The sequence below is a fragment of the Protomyctophum bolini genome (genome assembly GCF_963924005.1).
Source record: "Protomyctophum bolini genome assembly, chromosome: 5".
Classification (NCBI taxonomy): domain Eukaryota; kingdom Metazoa; phylum Chordata; class Actinopteri; order Myctophiformes; family Myctophidae; genus Protomyctophum; species Protomyctophum bolini.
In genome coordinates this window covers 23,924,599-23,942,200 of record NC_137866.1, presented here as the reverse complement: position 1 = coordinate 23,942,200, position 17,602 = coordinate 23,924,599, and the positions used below count along the sequence as shown (strand labels likewise).

At 40.8% G+C, this 17,602-nt stretch overlaps 1 protein-coding gene across 7 annotated transcripts; it reads right to left on the bottom strand.

The window, feature by feature from the left end:
* Positions 1-568: 568 nt before the first annotated feature.
* pan2 (poly(A) specific ribonuclease subunit PAN2) lies at positions 569-11,804 on the bottom strand. Of its 7 annotated transcripts, none has more exons than XM_080763045.1 (26): positions 11,698-11,804; positions 10,759-11,058; positions 10,207-10,376; positions 9,974-10,094; positions 9,710-9,787; positions 9,041-9,311; positions 8,582-8,927; positions 8,237-8,333; positions 7,918-8,037; positions 7,690-7,809; positions 7,439-7,567; positions 6,804-7,018; positions 6,320-6,468; positions 6,103-6,209; positions 5,759-5,857; positions 5,225-5,313; positions 4,941-5,094; positions 4,040-4,177; positions 3,844-3,903; positions 3,658-3,748; positions 3,381-3,538; positions 2,606-2,749; positions 2,257-2,436; positions 2,082-2,175; positions 1,688-1,891; positions 569-1,205 (listed from the first exon to the last, which is right to left on the bottom strand). In XM_080763045.1, the coding sequence occupies exons 2-26, from the start codon at positions 11,038-11,040 to the stop codon at positions 1,168-1,170; spliced, it is 3,654 nt and encodes a 1,217-aa protein (XP_080619171.1). In that variant the 5' UTR covers positions 11,041-11,058; positions 11,698-11,804; the 3' UTR covers positions 569-1,167. The 7 variants fall into 7 exon arrangements, with proteins under 7 accessions (XP_080619171.1, XP_080619172.1, XP_080619175.1 ...); XM_080763046.1 differs by having other exon boundaries at positions 570-1,202; XM_080763049.1 differs by having other exon boundaries at positions 570-1,202; positions 1,700-1,891.
* Positions 11,805-17,602: the final 5,798 nt, after the last annotated feature.

Genomic DNA, 17,602 nt, shown 5'->3' with positions numbered 1-17,602 from the left:
TTAACATAAAACATAACAGTCTAATTACCTGTACTCAGCTGCAATCAGTTTAGAAACATTCCCTAGGACAAAACAGTGTCATCCCTGTGTTCTTCAGGTTCTATGTTCCCCACAAGGTATAGGAGGTATAAGTCAGATATATGGGCACTATATTAGAATATTAAAATTGAGATTAGCTACCCCATTCCATGGTTGTTTTATTCTGTGCTTTTTCCATCACTTTTGCTGCATTTTGCCATTTAAAATATTTTTGTTATGGGCCCTGCAGGCCTGTGGACATAGTGATGTTTTGTTCTACCTCATAAGAGTAGCCCATCTGATACACGGAGGCCCTTTTGAGGATTTGTGCCTGTACAAACTGTAAAGGCAAAAAAAATCATACTATCATGCCATGTTCATCTTATCTTCCCCTCTGTGGATAGTAGTAGTCGCGAGTTTCCAGAAAATGGCATATACCCATTTCCTGTCCTGGTTCATTTCCCCGTAGCTTCATTTGATTTGTCTTTCAAGCCAGACAACTATTCCACAATCTTCAAATGCTACGTAGTCTATAATTCTACCCCTGAAAGCAGTACAAAGAAAGCTGTCAATCATTTCCTTTCATGACAGTAAATACAAATATATATTTTTAATTTCCTACTTCTACTCTACTAAGCAGCTATATTTTGTCTGTGCCAATGTTTTATAAAAAGCCTAAAGATCTTCAGAAGCACTACACCATCACATCTTTGTGAATTGTGGACAATTATGAGATTGTACAATCAAGGGGGATGCAACATGAAAAGATCTGGGAAAGAATATTTCCTCCATAATATTGAACAAATATTCACTTTATTTTCATAATCCAGAACCTTTAAAAAAGTAAGACGCATTAAAAAAAATGTATATCTGAATGTTTGGTAATGTGGTATGTTTAGCTTCCAATTGCTACAACATTTACACAAAAAATCCAGTCCTTGAGGCTTGAGCCAGCAAAATATTATTGGCTTTTTGTTAAATATTTTACAGGAAACAGAAATGTAGACACTGTACATGATGGGGGAGGGGGGCACAAAACATATTCTGCAATTTTTCTCACCTTAATGCAAAGTGTGACACAGTGACTAGACAAGAATGTATTGGATTGGATATGGATTTGGAATTCAATTCATTTAGGTTGTCTCCTGCTCACAGCCCCATCACAGAGGGAAAGACAGCACCACCTGCTGGAAGAGAAAAGATGACTTTCAAACAGTTTGGCCAAACATGACTAGTTTGCCGCCCTTCTGTAATGAATCAAGTAAAAAAAGAAAACGACACCCACGTTGAAGCTATTATTACACCCCTTTAAATGGCCTACAGCAGGGGTTCCTAAACTTTTTCATGTCAAGGACCCCCAAATTGACACTAATTAGCCCGCGGACCCCCAATTGAAAAGACATGCCATGGATAAGAGAAGATTTTTTTACAGCTCTAGCAGTGATTTTCAACCAGTTTAATTTCAAGGACCCCCAGTTTGACATGCATTAGTCTACGGACCACTATTTAATAGCATTTCTATCTCTTGGACCCACAATTTATATTGTAAAATCAATGCTAATTTAACTCTCTGAGTTACAGACCCATAAGGGTCCATTTGGTTCCAAGTGATCATTTAGCTGGGTCCCCCCTGGAACTCCCTCAAGTACCCCTGGGGTAAGTTTCGTACATTTTGGGCTACCTTGACCATCTCCTGTGTCGACCTCTGGGACTTTCCAATCCATCTTCCGTCCCTTTTCGTAGAGTCCCTTCAGAGCCTTCCTCACTTCGTCCGTGCCACCACCGCGACTCAGCTCTATGTGTTTCCTGTAGAGCGCTAGAGCGGTGCGTGCGTCCTCGATACTGTCATGCGTTTCTCCCTGGATGTTGAGGTCTGGGTACAATGATTCAAACATTGAGTATAATTCTCAGGATAATTTAGACAAAATCTATTTCATATTTTTGCCTGTTCAAATGGCTTGATATGATGTGAACTCCAGAAATACCAAAGAACCACTGCCAAAAATGTAGTCATCTAAATTGTCAGGAAATAAACATTAATGGGTGGGGGGAAAAGCACTCACCTAGAAAGTACCAGGCGAGGAATCTTAGAGAGATCATCCTTTTCCGAGGCATGTGGAACAGATATACAGTGTCAACGACCTGGTCTTTTAGCACCTGTAAAAACAAAGAACAATGATTAAACAGAAAACCTGTGTAATTATAATTGGGCTGTTAAATCATCAAAGTTAAACATACCAATAAATTGATAACCCGGAAGTCCTTCTGCAAGCCATGGCCACAAAAGCGCACTCCAGTGTCGATGAGAAATCGCAGCTTCAGGTAAGTGGACTTCAGAGTGGTCAAATGTTTGGAAGAAATCTTAGCATCCAGGTCGCCTGGTTTGATGCCAGAATATTGGGTCAAATAGTCAACCACCTGTGTGAAAGAATATAGAAGTATGAGAACGAATGGAAAAAGCACCGTGCCATGGTTTCTGAATTTGATCTTCTCCGTCCTAGCTTGACAAATGTAAATAAATAAATACTCCAAATCAAAATTGACAACAGTAATTATAAATTGCAGATGAGTTTCTTATGTTTTATACCTGCTCCTGTGTAGAGATGTAGTCATCGATGAAGGGCACGCCCTCATTGGGGCCCTGCCCCCGCACACAGGTGATCCTGGCCACAGACATCTGACTGGGCTTGATGGTGGACTTGGTGCCGTCACTCCGCAGTTCTGCCTCTTCCTGTCAACAACACACATATTGCCATCACAATATAAAATGGAACAGATATGAAGTCACAGGGACGTTGACCTTTGACTTTTGACCACCTACTTCCAAATCAGTTCGTCCTTTGAGTTCAAGTGGATGTTTGTGCAAAATGTCATGAAATTCCCTCAAGGCAGAAGGACGGACGACCCAGAAATATAATGCCTCCAGCCACTGGTTGTTGATGGTGGATGCATTAAAATATATAGATTATGCGGCCAGGCATATTCAGGCCATATCCAGGCCAGGCATATCATCACTGTGCAAGGGCAGAAACCTTGTATCTTGAAATGTAATGTTTGCTGTGTTTTATCATAAAGAAAATGAATTATACTTCGTCTTATGACATCTTATGTGTTGTGCAAAGGTAGTGGAAAATAGCGGATACACTTGAAAGTGGTTAAGTCTGTATGCAGGTTTTATTTATAAATATGTAATAAATGTATTAACAAGAGCTTTAATATGAATATAAATAATAACTACATTAGAAAACAGGTTATTCTTTCCATTTCCTCAAAAGTAAAAATTATTGTACATGGTTTCCGCCACACAGCGATGATATGACATGACACACTGAAAGGACAGTAACAGAGCATGCCAGACGGACCTGGTTGAGTGTGACAAATTCGGCATCCAACCCCACCAGCTCTCCAGCCTGGGGCATCTCGCTAACCATGAGAGGAATGAAAGTGGCATGACTCTTCCTCTGCTTCCGAGCCAGTGAGGCCTCTGTTAGCAGCACGCTGGCCTCGATGGGGTTCTTAACTGGGGAATAATAAGTAAAGGAATGGTTTTAACTTTTAAGCTATAGATTTCAAAGGGGAAGAGTTGGTGCTGAATGGCGCATTAACAAAATAAAAACCCGTTTCTGGAGTAAAACTTACTGCGCAGGTCATATTTGGAGTGGTAGTTCCTCTTGGCATAATACATCATGGCTGGCACTTTCCAGTTCACATCAAACTGTGCGGCTTCAGCCTGAAGATTATGGAAAACACTTTGCTTATGAGTCTTTACAACACTGCTACATTAATCACATTATTATGACAGATTAAAGACAACCAAACGTTTACCTTGTCAATTGGCTCAATTAAGAAATCATTGAAGAGATACCACTGCTGGTGTGTGACCCCCTAAAATAAAAGACAAAGCATTAGTCGGAATATCCATATTCATGCACAGCGTCAGTATGGTCCAATGCTATACAAGCATTACTCACTGTCGAGTATCTTTACTCTCTGGAACAGTACATTTGAGGTGCATTCTCACCTCTTTCCGTATGTGATACGTCTCTCCCACTTTGATGTGCGCTACCAAGTTGCCTCCTGTGCGAGCGTCCAGTATGTGAGGGACAGTGACCACCAAGTCATAGAGAGAAGCTCCTTCACCCTCGTCATCAGCACTTAACTGGAGGGAGTCAACACAAGGAGTCATACAGTGCAAGACATATCTAGCTGAATAAAACACGTGGGGAGGTGGCAGACTGATGACTAGAATTTACTTGGTAGATAAATGTCCACATGGTCAACCTTCCAGAATTCACAAATTCAATTTTGGGTGGTCAACTGTCTTGGCACCCTGTATTGACCTCCATCATAAGTTTGACTTATTTTTGCATTAGCTTTGACTGTACTACCTGTACTATTAACAATAGTGTCCATATGATTTTCTTTCCATCTGTGCACAACTGCACATGGAGTTCGAGTTACCATTATGCTCGCTTTCAACTCTTAATGAGGAGTTTTAACAGGAAAGCATAATGTTGAGGTTTATCTTTCCCAGTTCCCTTCCCAACCAGCAGAGGCCGCTTGTGCACAGACACAAACATGATCCCCAGGCCAGCTTCCCACCTGCAAGGTCTCTGCAGTGGTGGTCACTGGTGGGCGAGTGTTTTGCGGTGGTGGCGGGTGAGTGTTTTACCTCTATGCCATAATGCCCTAATTCTGATTAATTTTAGTACTCTTTTTAATACACATGCAAACTAGAGTGAAAAATGCAAAACTGGAGTGAAAAGAAAAACAAAACATCAAAGAATTGAATACAATCTGTCAATCTCTACGGCAGGACCATAGAGAATATAAATACATCACATTCAAACTTCTTATATATACGATTCTCAGAGAAGGAAATAAAGAGCATGGACACAATAACTTAAGAGGTACCCTCTCACCTCTTCTCCTTCTGGCCAGTTGCTGATCTCCAGCCCTTGACTCTTGCTGATTGACATCTTGAGAGAGAGAGGAATCCATACATGTCGCAGGTCCTCTGCTCTGGTATCAAAGGTCAAGTTCTCCGCACTGCATCCCTCCTCCCGGTATTCTCCACTGCACAAGAAGGAAGAGCACCAACTTGGGTGAATTGACCATTTGTGAAGTTGAATGTTGTGAAGTCACAGACAAGTAGACACTAGCTGGACATTATAAGTAGTTATTTAAAAAGTAAAACAATATTTACTCCAAGCACCACTCTGTGGGCATGGGTTGGGGTTCTTTGGCCTTGGGGGGCTCCATCGCTTCCTTCTGCATAGCCTTATTATAGGCATACTGTAAAGAGAGTACAATGACAATATTAACATTTTCAGTTTTTTTTTATGTTTTTTTGTGGCTTTCGCCTTTATTCTATATTTTGAACACAGACAGTGGGCCGACAGGAAATGGGGAGAGAGATGGGGGGGGAAGACATGCAGTAAAGGTCAAACCCGCGGCACACTGCCAGACTGGATTACCAGCCAAGGTGCCTGGACCATTGAGCCATGGCCCAGGCCAACATTAACATTTTCAACGTGTTTTAAGCTTGTAAATCAGCCATTTTTGCTCTTCATTGTGTGTAGTGCATAAGTGGTTAACACAATGAACAGTATTGAAGAAGTATGAAGTATTGCTCTTGATATAGTAGCACGGGAAGGATTACAGTGTGTATCTAAATTCATGACCGAGTGAAAATGTTTTTTTATCAACCTTTCATGATGTTATTGTACAGTACACCTACCTCTGCCTGAACCTTCCAGAATTCTGCCTCTTTGGCACTGTTCACTTCACAGTTGATGACCAGAACGTCTGGTAAACACCTGATGTTACGCGTTTGTACCTATATTAGTATTTTTGAAGACACATTATGGAATAAATTAATTCAGTCATAATATGGAATACATTTATTCTGTCATAATTTGTACAAGCTTTGGGATCATTTACACTTTGTTGCATGACCGGTGTTCGTCCCTCAAAATGATAATTTTCAATCAGTTATTGCCATTGATCAACGCGGTCGGCCAATCAGTTATTCCTGTTGAGGTTGTGCACAGAAGTATACATTAAGCTTAGGAAAGCACTCACTGTGGGCTGGTACTTCTCACAGTTTTCACACCACGCCTGAGTGCTCTGCTCAAGACAGATGCTCTTCTGCAGGATCTCAGCAAATTCATATTCCTTTATCACCTTATCTGGTGGGTCATGAAGTAGAATTGTACAGCCACCATATTCATTCTCTACAGCCTAAACACTCCAATCTTTTTAGAAGACTAATAAAAGGTCCTTTGGGGGGAGAACTAACCGTGGGAGTTGTGTTCAGGATAATGGATGGTGAAGAGCAACATGAGAGTTGAGCGAACCGTCTCTTTGCCACAGCGGCACAGGCTGCTGTTCTCAACTTCACATCCAAACAGTCTTCCGATGACAGACTCACCAGAGGAGCCCAGCGCACTGAAACAGAGGCAACAGCAACACATCAGAGCCTCCAAGGCATAAATACTTTATTAGACTATACCTCCTTAGATGTATTTTTTTTCTCACTTTATACCAACGTCAACCACGTCAACCCTTGTGGCCCTATTTTGGCCATGTCATAATAGACGAGGATTATTTTTGATGATTATTTTGTAGAGATTTGGTGTCGAGGGAAAGGAGGGAAACAAGTATATATCCTGGGGGGGGGGACACCAGTCAATGAAGTACATAGAATGTAAGTGGTTAAGCATTGCCGTGATGAAGGATGTACACACTACACATTAGATTTGACAACATGGTTGTGTCTTTACGTTGCCTGCCCTGACCTGCTACTGGCTCCCCTGTAGGCCTGTGGACCCTCCTGCTCCTGTGTCTCCTGGTGCAGCTGGGTAAGGATGAAGCGGTTCCAACTTTGAATGAGACGGCCCAGTCTAGCCTTGCCCGTCTGCTCATCCGAGTCTGCCAGGATTAGGCCCAACGCAGACGCCTCAGGGATAGTACGGAATGCTCTGAGGAAGTTGCTGGCCTGCAAGAGTGGAAGCAGGGGGGGTTGCCAAGACGGACAAGAACTATAGGGTAATGCATGGAATTTAATTCGGTATAAACCCTAACCAGTAAGTCATTCCCAAATAAAAGGAAATAACATCATGCCAAGTAGCCTTGGGAACCCTTGGTTCCCAAGGCTACTTGGCATGATGTTATTTGCCATGTGGTAGAGTGAGGAAGTACACCCTCTCTGAGTCTGGACATGACGCGGATATGTCGCAGGTAACAGGTATGTCACAGGGACTAACCCCCCATTCCAAACCTTGATGCTGCGTGCCAAATAGGCATGCATTGGGTGGCATTTTTATAGTTTTTGTTGTGTCCCAGTAGTGGAATTGAACCTCAGCTACTCTAACACTTATCATATGTACAGTTTCAGTGGCCTTGTGGTAAAAGGTACCTGACATGGATCTCCTCGAGACAGATCCAACATGTGGAAAAGGAAACCTAGTTCACAGGCCAAACAGAACTCCTTCTGACACAAGTGATTCTGGACCAGACAGCGGATTGGCTCCAGGAAATACAGCACCTAATGCATCAACCGAGTTTAACAACAATTGGGTTTAACAGGTCGACTTGAACAGGACTGTGACCATTGGATGATTTACAAAACATAGCATAAGAATTTGACAAAACTCTTCAGACTCATACCTGGATCATGCAGTTGCAGTACGCATTGGGGATGTGAGGTTCAAGGCCAGCAAATAGGGTCCTGTTGTAATGTTTGAAGTCAAAGTCCTCTAGGCCCAGTTTAGAATACTTAATGGTAACCTGGTGGAAATAGCCAGTGGAAACAAGTCATCAACACACTCATACTGCAATATAGTGCAGGCTTGACAATCAAATCATGCCTTTGGATATAACAAAATTAGTTCAAACCTTCCTGTACTTCTTGGGGACCATATATAGGTGTGGTTCTTCATCGCGGCCAATTGGCGACTCAGGCACTTGGTTGTAATTATCATAATCTAACTCCACCTCTTTAAGTTTGTATGGAACCTGGAATCAAAAAAAAAAAAAAATTGATCAGTGAATGCAGTGAACCTTCCTGGTTAATATCTCTAAAACAAAAGTGTATTTCAAATGAAATATATAAACTAAAATACGTAAGTGACAGAACTAAAGCATAAATACATTTACTATCACAATTGTATCCCTTTATTTACACAAATCAGCATTGTATAGGCTTTCAACATACCTGATTCCGAGGACGAGTGCGAGCATTGGCTGCATAACCAATGAATCCAACCGTTTTCATTGTGCGCAAGATTTCTGGGTCCACAGGAGGTGCTCGTCTAAACACAAAAGAAGGGTTTGTTTATTGCCATTTTACTTTTTTGACCACACATTTTGCCTATCTACAAGCTCACAATGCATTGTCTGTAGATCAAATATTTTTGAAATTTTAAAAAGAAAAGCTATACATAAATAAATACAAACAACAACAACAACTTCTGTTTATGTGCATTTTTTTATTTACTTATTTACTTGCATGTTCATTGTATGATTAAGTTGCTATAGAAATTATGGACTGATTGCCAACCTTGGACTGGGAGCAGCCAGTGCAGTGGGCCAGTCTGACAGCAATGTCTCCGTGCTGGTCAGGGGCATGGGGATGAGAGACAGGGGCAGCAGGTCATGGTTCCAATCCAGCTGTGGCAGTGAGTCTACCAGACAGGGTTGGGCAAACTCTGTCTCACGAGAAAAGCTGTTGTAAGACACTTCTGGGGCATCTGACCAAAGGTGCACACATCCACCAGAGTCACCAAAGGCCAAGGCTTGTTTGCTGCAGGACACGTCAAAACTCATGAGCAACTGGCCCCCAGTGTTAACGTGGAAAACATCAGCAAGATTGGCAAGCCCAGTTGGTTCACAGAACTGGCACTGACCTAGATTTGAAAAATAATGTAAGATTCGCATTCAGAGACCAAAGGCAGATAAACTCTTGTATTTTCCACTAAAAGCTTTGTCAAAAATAATGTCACAATCAGTATTTCGATACCTGTCTGTGAGAGGATGGCCAGGCGTGCCGTGTAAGTCGGAATGAAGCGCAGGAAGAGGGGATCCACGTGCACCTGAAGTGGCGTTACAGCTCGCATCATGCGGAGGTCATACACCATGAGGAAGCGGTCGCATGCCAGGCCATTCATTCCTCGGCTGGAGAATCCACAAGCGGCCAGAAGGTTTCCATGGACGTCGAAATCTGACAGGCTGCCAGAGAACGCGTCAAACTCGTGTTCCACCTGGAACGTGCGCATGTCACGAAGGGTAACCTGGTTTCAAGTGAAGGTAAAAGACAAGGTTAATTGCTTAATTGTATAAACAAATAATAGCTCAGATTAATATAGCGCTTTTCTAAGTACCCAAAGAGCTTTACATAAAACACTAGGAAAAAACAAAACAAGGCAAGGCAAGTAAAATATCAGGTTAAAACATATAAAAGGCTAAGCAAGGGATGGGGGGACAGCTTAACCAGACCTCAGCTGGGGAAGGCTATCTTGAAGAGGTGGGTTTTGACTTTTGAGTGAGGTTTTGAAGGAGAGGAGGGAGCAACTCTGAGATGATTGGGGAGTTCATTCCAGAGGTTGGGGGGGTTGGGGGCCCTGTCCCCTCACAAACTGCACATATTACGCAAACGTTTAAAAGAAAGGATGAAATAATTTGACCATACCTTTCCAGATGTGTGACCACAAAAGAAGAATCGACTGGACTGGCGCATGATTGCCACTCCAGGTACATCAACTGTGAACTATATCAATGCAAAGACACAGCAAGGAAGTGGTTAATCATTTGCCATTTTAAAGATTTAACTAATTCAAATGATGTGCTTAATTTGGAATGATTTAAACTGAGCATGCATCATGCAGCGCTTCAAAAATATGCATGGTTAATAGGTTTCATTCAATAAAGTTAAATGCTACCCCCCAACGCTCACCTTCTGAGTTTCCTGAACAGTATTCAAGTCAAATTCAACCACACAGCTCTGTAGTCCACCCACAAGCAACGTGTTGTTATCGGTCATAAGTAGACTGTGCATATCAGAGCTTTCCTCCAATCTGAAATAAACATGCCCTTTTACAATAAGTGATACATTTAAATCCAATGTTTGAAATGTTTAAACAATCACTTATCTAAAAGCACTGGTATATTATTATGTGCAGCTCTCACGGATAATCAAACATGACAAGGCCTCCACGAGTGTGGCATTTGAGGTTGCTCTTAGAAAGGAATAGGACGCCCGTCTCCAAGCTCTGAATGGCGCGGATGTCATCAGTTGAGTGCACTTGAAAAGAAGAATAGCGACCCATAGTAGGTCCAAAGAAGGAGCTGGCATGACCCTAAAGAAAGACGGGTGATTCAGAGAAATATCAATAACACAGCAGAACATCAAATGTTTCAATGTTTATGAAACCGAAAAAGGAATAACAAGTCTCCAAAATATGTTGGCGCTATATAGTCTTGTATAGGGCAATATATCGATATATTGATATGAGATTAGATATCGTCTGGGATTTTGTAATATTGTGATAATGGAATAAGTATTGCCATTTCTTGTTTTAATAACAATCTACAAGCTCACAATGCGTGCAAGTTTTCCTTTCTGAAGAGTTTTGAAAAATGTAAAAATAAATATTAGGATATTATCGTCACTCACAATAAGGTCCAAAATATTGTGATATTTGATTTTGTCCACATCATCCTGCATCCCTAGTCCCTTACCCTATGATTGCCCATCCAAAGCATCTCTTCTTGTAGATCAAAATGAGTTGCAGTCACTGGGATGCCACCTTCGGCAACCACACTGTGCAGCTCAGAGAACATTCCTTCTAAAAGGTGCACAGAGTCTGGTCCAGCGAGTCCCTCTGGATCAAGCTCCACGCCTTGCATTAAACTGGGATTTAAGCGTGGGTCCATTGTGGGTTCCATCCCTGCATCCATGGTCCCGTGGAGAGTGGGCGAATATTCGCCCATTCCTGGATCGAGACCGTCAAAGTTCATCATGAGTACGACTGTGTCAACCTGGAACATGGGGGACAGCAAGGTACAAAATCCTCAGTGACTTATCCATTTGTAGCTACTCAAGAGTGTATAAATCATTTATATGAACTGTAACGTCCCCGGGTGCATGAGCGGAGTGACATTTGTACACTCCGAGTTAAGTTAACACTGAGGATTTTACTCTGTACATGATGTGAGTTTACATATTAATTTTCTCTTGCCTCTTCAATATCTAACTTTAATAACTCATTATTATTCTTGATCAACCTTTTCCCACAAGTTATCTTATCCAGTCATGTTTTTGATTGATTGGTTGATTAAACAGCATGGATCAGCATCTTTTGTGCTAAAATGAAATGCATAACAAAAAGGTCCAGAGGTCTTGTTTATTGTGGTCCTATGTATTCAACTCATCAATGGAGGATAAAATATTAACACATGAATATGTCATCAACAAATAATTGTCTCTCTTAGCCACACTCGACTCTTTATCGACAGTGCCGCAGCATCAGGGATGTTTTTGAGCCAATGTTAGCAAATAGCGTTAGCTCACTATAGAACAACACGGTTACAAGCAAATGATAGCTGTGGCTTAAACACAGACATAGCTTAGCGTTAAGTGGACTGGGGGGAAAGACATCCACTCTACCTAACACCCACCTATTCTTTAGATAGTTGTTTTATATCTTCTATTTTTATATCATGCATCCGATCCATGCTCCTTCTATTCATAACAAAAACAACTAAAAACTTCCGGGGCATATGGGCCCCATATTATGGGGCGCATTCAAGACACTCGCTCGCTGTTTTCCTCGGTGGAAAGCAATGGTGGTGACGCGATCGAGGTTATTACGCTATAATAGCTCACCTTCCAATTTAGCGACGGCGATTATGCCATTTTGTGCCACATCATGGGAAAATAAAGCTAATAAAAAACGTTGTGTGATCCAATAAGTTAGAGAACAACAAACTAAATTTAGCTCATAAAGAATAAAGAATCCTGTTAATTTGACACTAGTCTATATTTTTTAATTTAATTTTTTATTTAACTTTGCAGAATTACAGTAGCCTACATTTCAAGCACAACTCAATACAAAGACTGTTAACTGTGAGTGGACGACCCAATAAAGCATTACACTTGTTTACAGGGGTCCACCTTTCATCAAAACATTTAGAGGCGTACAAATAGACACTTCTATATAGCCAAATAATTAACAGAACAGGAATTCATGCATAAAGGAGGTAAAAATGGAAAAGAAACATATAGGCTATATATAGCCGCTGTACAGTGAGGGGAAAAGGGGGTGGGCGGTGGGGGGATTCCGATTTTACTGGGGCCTGCATGCAGTTTTGAATTGCAGCCGTATTGCCCTTGAAGGAGGTTTTGAAGGAGTCAAGCGATTCGCATGTCTTAATGACTGTTGGTAGGGCGTTCCACATTTTGGTGGCATAGGAGCAAAAATAATTTAGTTCCTTGTTTGTGCCGAATCTGGGTTGCACTTGCACATGGTTTGTTGCACGTCCCTCTGGTGTTGTGGGTGTGGACATCGTTAACATTAAGGAAGTATTTAGACAGGTACATGACATCATGCTGAACATTAATACCCCATATTCTATGAGGATATCAATCGAATAACTTATAGATTTTAAATCGTCATCTCAGTATGTGACTGCTTTTTTGTAGCCATTGCAATTAAAAATACTATTTTTTGAGAATAAATAATGATTTCAATCAATCAGTATACCGGACAATTCTCTATCAGAAAAGATGGGCACAATTACTTGGATAACTAGGGAACAATATGTAACAGCCTAACAAGGCTATAGGCTGAGTCCGGTTTGATTCACAGAATATGCTACCCTGTTTTGGATATCGTGATTGATGATTTGTGTTTGAATTCGTTAATTAAATTTAGACAGTCATATAGGGCGTATCCGTAAATAAACGGATTGTTGCATTTTAGTTTATTTTGATAGCAGCTGAAACCATTTAATTGATCTGTTAAGTTGGCAGTCAGCATGAACACATAATAGTAGCCTATAGTGGTCAGCAAGTGGCAAGATTTTAATGTATAAGCAAGCCTTCAAGTCTATAGAGAAATGCTGTTCTTACATTAATCGGGAAGTACTATAGCCTACAGCGGCAGCCATATACACAAGAAATGTCCTTCTTCCCCTAGATCTTCCTAAGAATGCAGTGGACTTGTTTTATTGGGCCTCTTTTGACATCTTGACCGTTAAGTTGCAGCACCTGTCACCTTTTGGTCCAGAATTCATATGTGTAGAGATAACACTAATCAAATAGCCATTCTTGAACTGTATCTTCTTGTTACTTGTAGGTTACACACAAATATTTGTTTGGCTACTATATCAATCATTTCACTGCGGGCTCCTCACGGACCACTGGGGATCCCCGAGACCCTCCATCCAACAAGTCTCATTTGAGAGCATAAAATGCCTAAATATGATTCGTTTTTTATTCTGTGCGCATTTTTTTAAGGCTGATTTAAACTCCTTCATCATAACTTGATCCTTTTAGTCTTATGTTGGCTCCTTCCTTAGTTACATAACCATTTACAAATATGAATGCATCTCCCTTTTTCTTTTGGCAACGTGTGACTGAATCAGTGAAAGCCTAACACCATGCAGAGGGAGTGCAACAAACCATGTACAACCCAGATTCGGCACAAACAAGGGACTAAATTATTTTCGCTATATGCCACCAAAATGTGGAACGCCCTACCAACAGTCCATGTGAATCCCTTGACTCCTTAAAAACCGCTCTCAAAGGGCACCTATACGGACAGCTGCAATTCAAAACTGGCCCCCGTAAAATCTGAATCCCCCCCCCCCACACACACACACACCGCACCGCCCCCCCCCCCCCTTTTCCCCTCACTCACTGTATATGTTTCTTTCCCCTTTATGATGAATTCCTGTTCTGTTCTTTAACTATATAGAAGTGTCCATTTGTACGTCTCTAAATGTTTTGATGAATTGAACATGGTGGACCCTGTTGTAAACAAGTGTAATGCTTAATTGGATCGTCCACTCACAGTTAACAGTCTTTGTATTGAGTTTGTGCTTGAAATGTAGGCTACTGTAATTCTGCAAACTGTTAATAAATATTTCAATCAATCAATCAATCAATGTGTTTATATATGTTTCCGTGATGGTTTGGTGCGTAATTGCGCACACGTGCACCTGTCCAAGACGTAGGCTTTCCGAAGTATAGGCACAAACGTGCAGGATACAGAAATAGGCCACTTGGCGTATAAGCTATACCTAATACCATATACGGTCAGAAATGTGTGTTCAAAATTTCCAGCTTGAGTTGAATACACATTTGCTCACTCACTCACTCGTGGCCAATTAATTGCATATCAAATTGGTGATGTTACAATATTTAAGAAATAAAGGCTCCCCCAATATATATACCCACATCGTTTCACAGATACACAGAATAATATAGCCTACTGTGTAATTTGGCAAAAGCAAAACTATTTGCTTCTAAGTAACTCACCTGGAGGATGCCCCAGGAAAGTCCTCATATCCTCCCGTGACTCACAGCTGCATGCATATAAAGCCGGTCCGCTACTTCACAGAGGACACACGAAGACGACAGAGACACATCCCTAGGGCGGCTATACACCAGTGATTTGATTTCAACCGTGAAGCAACCATGCACTTGTATTTCATAGAAGCTTTTATCGTTTTATTTTTTAAATGCGCACTCGGCGCTCCAACCACCGGACACCACGAGGCTGCATGCATCAGACTACAAAACAGCTCTCTTGAGCTTAATAAGATTGCCAAATTCGCATCACTTGAGGTAAGTTCTTTTTTCTTTTTTTTACAAAAAAACAAACAAACAAAACTACCACATATTATTTGTAAAATCCCCAAATGTCTTACCATTGTGGTCCTTTACTCCTTTACATTGAAAAAGTCTTGTGAAATAATTGGACAAAAATAGTATGTTCTACATGCACCCAGAGACAAATTCCTATAGCCCACTGCATGGCAATAAAAAATAATTCTGATTGCTATAGGTACATAAAGGTAAAGATCCGGTGGACAACTATCCTATCACAAACCCATTTGAGTGGATTGAAGCCAAAGACAAATGCGGCCCTGGGAATCTCAAGGACCCAGAGCAGGTAAGCTGAGAATACCGGTCTATAGGCCTATAGTATACCACTTACAGAATAGGCCTAATGACAACTTCATGTGTAGGCTTATCTTTTATTTTTCTCAGACTTGTATTAGGAAGCTGTTTGCTACCCTGACGAGTTACAACTCTGCTGTGGAGACACTCAACGACGTTGTGGAATTCAACAACAGACGTTGTCCAGAGCTACTAGATCTGGTGAAGCCACGGCTGCAACAACTTCATATGGACATGAAGGCATGTGACAAAACCCGGAGGGTCATCCTGGAGGTATGATCACCGACACTTTTGTTTGAAATTAAGATGGCAAACTTTACACTAACCTAACACTTTGACAAATTAAACATCTATACTATAGGACCGTCAACCTAAAACCCTGAGTAGCAAATTATTGTATCCACCATGCCTAGAGTGTAGCCTATATACATTTATATGTACATGCACTTTTTGTTTTACTCCGTTCTTCTAAATTGACATGTCTCTTTTCTTAATCTAGGCGACCGCTGTTAGCAGGTCTCAGCCAACAGCAAGGCAACCAAAAATCGAAAACTGGAAAAATGATGCCCTTTGTAGCTACACCGTGGACAGACTCTTCTCCTTCTCCATCATTGTTGCCCGTGTATTTGCAGTTGGTGATCCAACAAATCACGCGCAGCTGGGTTCAGCCGAAAAATGTCAGAGTTGAGCACACCAAGCTTCAACGTCCGTAGTAGACTAGCGTGTGACCATATTGGTCAAATTAGCTTACAAGTAAGGATGATGACATAATGTTATCAACCAAGATTCTCCCATGTGTCAACGTGGATTTCGTATTTTACCTTTTTGGTAATTTATTATTTATTCATTAATGTATTGTAGGCCTATTCATGCATTTATTGTAGGTTTATTATCGATATTATTTATTCAAAGTGCACTGGCAGTCTGGCACATCTTTGTTCCTATATATTATGCATCTGTGTCCCTTTTAAAAAGGGATTGATTTATCGACTGATTGGTTGAAAAAAATAAAGTATATTATTTTAAGCATGTGTAAATGCTGTCATAAGTGTCATTTATTAATTATACATATATAAATGTCATCACTGTAAATCCCTGGAACATATGTGACGCGTTTAAAACCTAAACACCAGTGTGTAATTATGAAATGCCAAATGTTTATTTATTTATGGATATAAAATACATTAGAACACGAGTCACCTCAAACACCTCACGAGTGTTCTAATTCTAAACACGTAGGCTATATGAGTGATTATAAACATGTTCGTCGATCTGTTTATAATCTAGCTGACACTGCTGAGGAAATCATGTTCAACGGGACGTGAATATTGTATTCATAGCATAGGCGTGCTCCGCCGGCGCGGTCCTTGGCTACTAGTACTACTAGTAGAGCCCCGCCCTACTAGTAGTAGCCGGTGAAGTAAAACGAGCGCACCCTAGGAAATGGTCGCCTATGAATACAATATATTATTCGCCAACGGGACTGGATTTCCCTGTCATGCCAAGTTTGCTGATGAAGAAGGAAGTTGTGCTTTCCTAAAACATCCCTGCTCTGTGGGAGATCACAGCTTCCTGCATGTGCCACCTCAATGTATAGCCATGTAGACATGATAGTTCCCTTTAAAGTATAACTTCAAAGAAATATTCATAATGATTTTTGTAAATAAATATATATATATGTTCTGTGATTCGTTTTGTAGCCTACTGGTGATTGAGGGTCATTAATGGTAGCCTATTATTTAGGGCTGTGTGCCCAGTTGCCCCTCCATACGCACGTGTGCACAGGTTGTCACACACGCACATAGGCTAGTTAAGATAAATGGCTATTTATGTCAGTTGCATTTACAGTTGTATAATGATTCCAGTGCAACATTTGCCTTTTGTTTTGACATCATATTTCATCTTCAATATCTTCAGTGGAATGTATAGAGTAGACAATACACCCATCGCCCTGCATGGGCAGTGGTGCAAGAAGTAGGCCTAAAGGTTGCGGTTTTGAACTTAAAATGCATCAATCCCACAAGTAATTATAGCCTAAAAGGTATTGTAGTACAAAAGTGCATAAATTTTTTTTTACACATTTGATCGATTATCAATAATCTAAATCTGCAAGTGACTATACGGTATCCAAAGTTGTCAAATATTGTGGAGTTAAAAAAATATATAGCCTATGAAATGGAAATTGATCAAGCGAAGTAAAAGTAGCCTACTTAATTGTAATTACTTTTATAAACTTAATTTCCCATCAGCAAAATGAAAAGAAGCTGTAAAAGTAATTATTAAAAAATAACAGGATAAATTCAGTGATTGACCAATCAGAATAAAGCTATCAACCAGGCCTTGTGATAAAACAATAGTCATATAACTTGGGGTTGGGGTGGCCTCCGTGCAATTTAT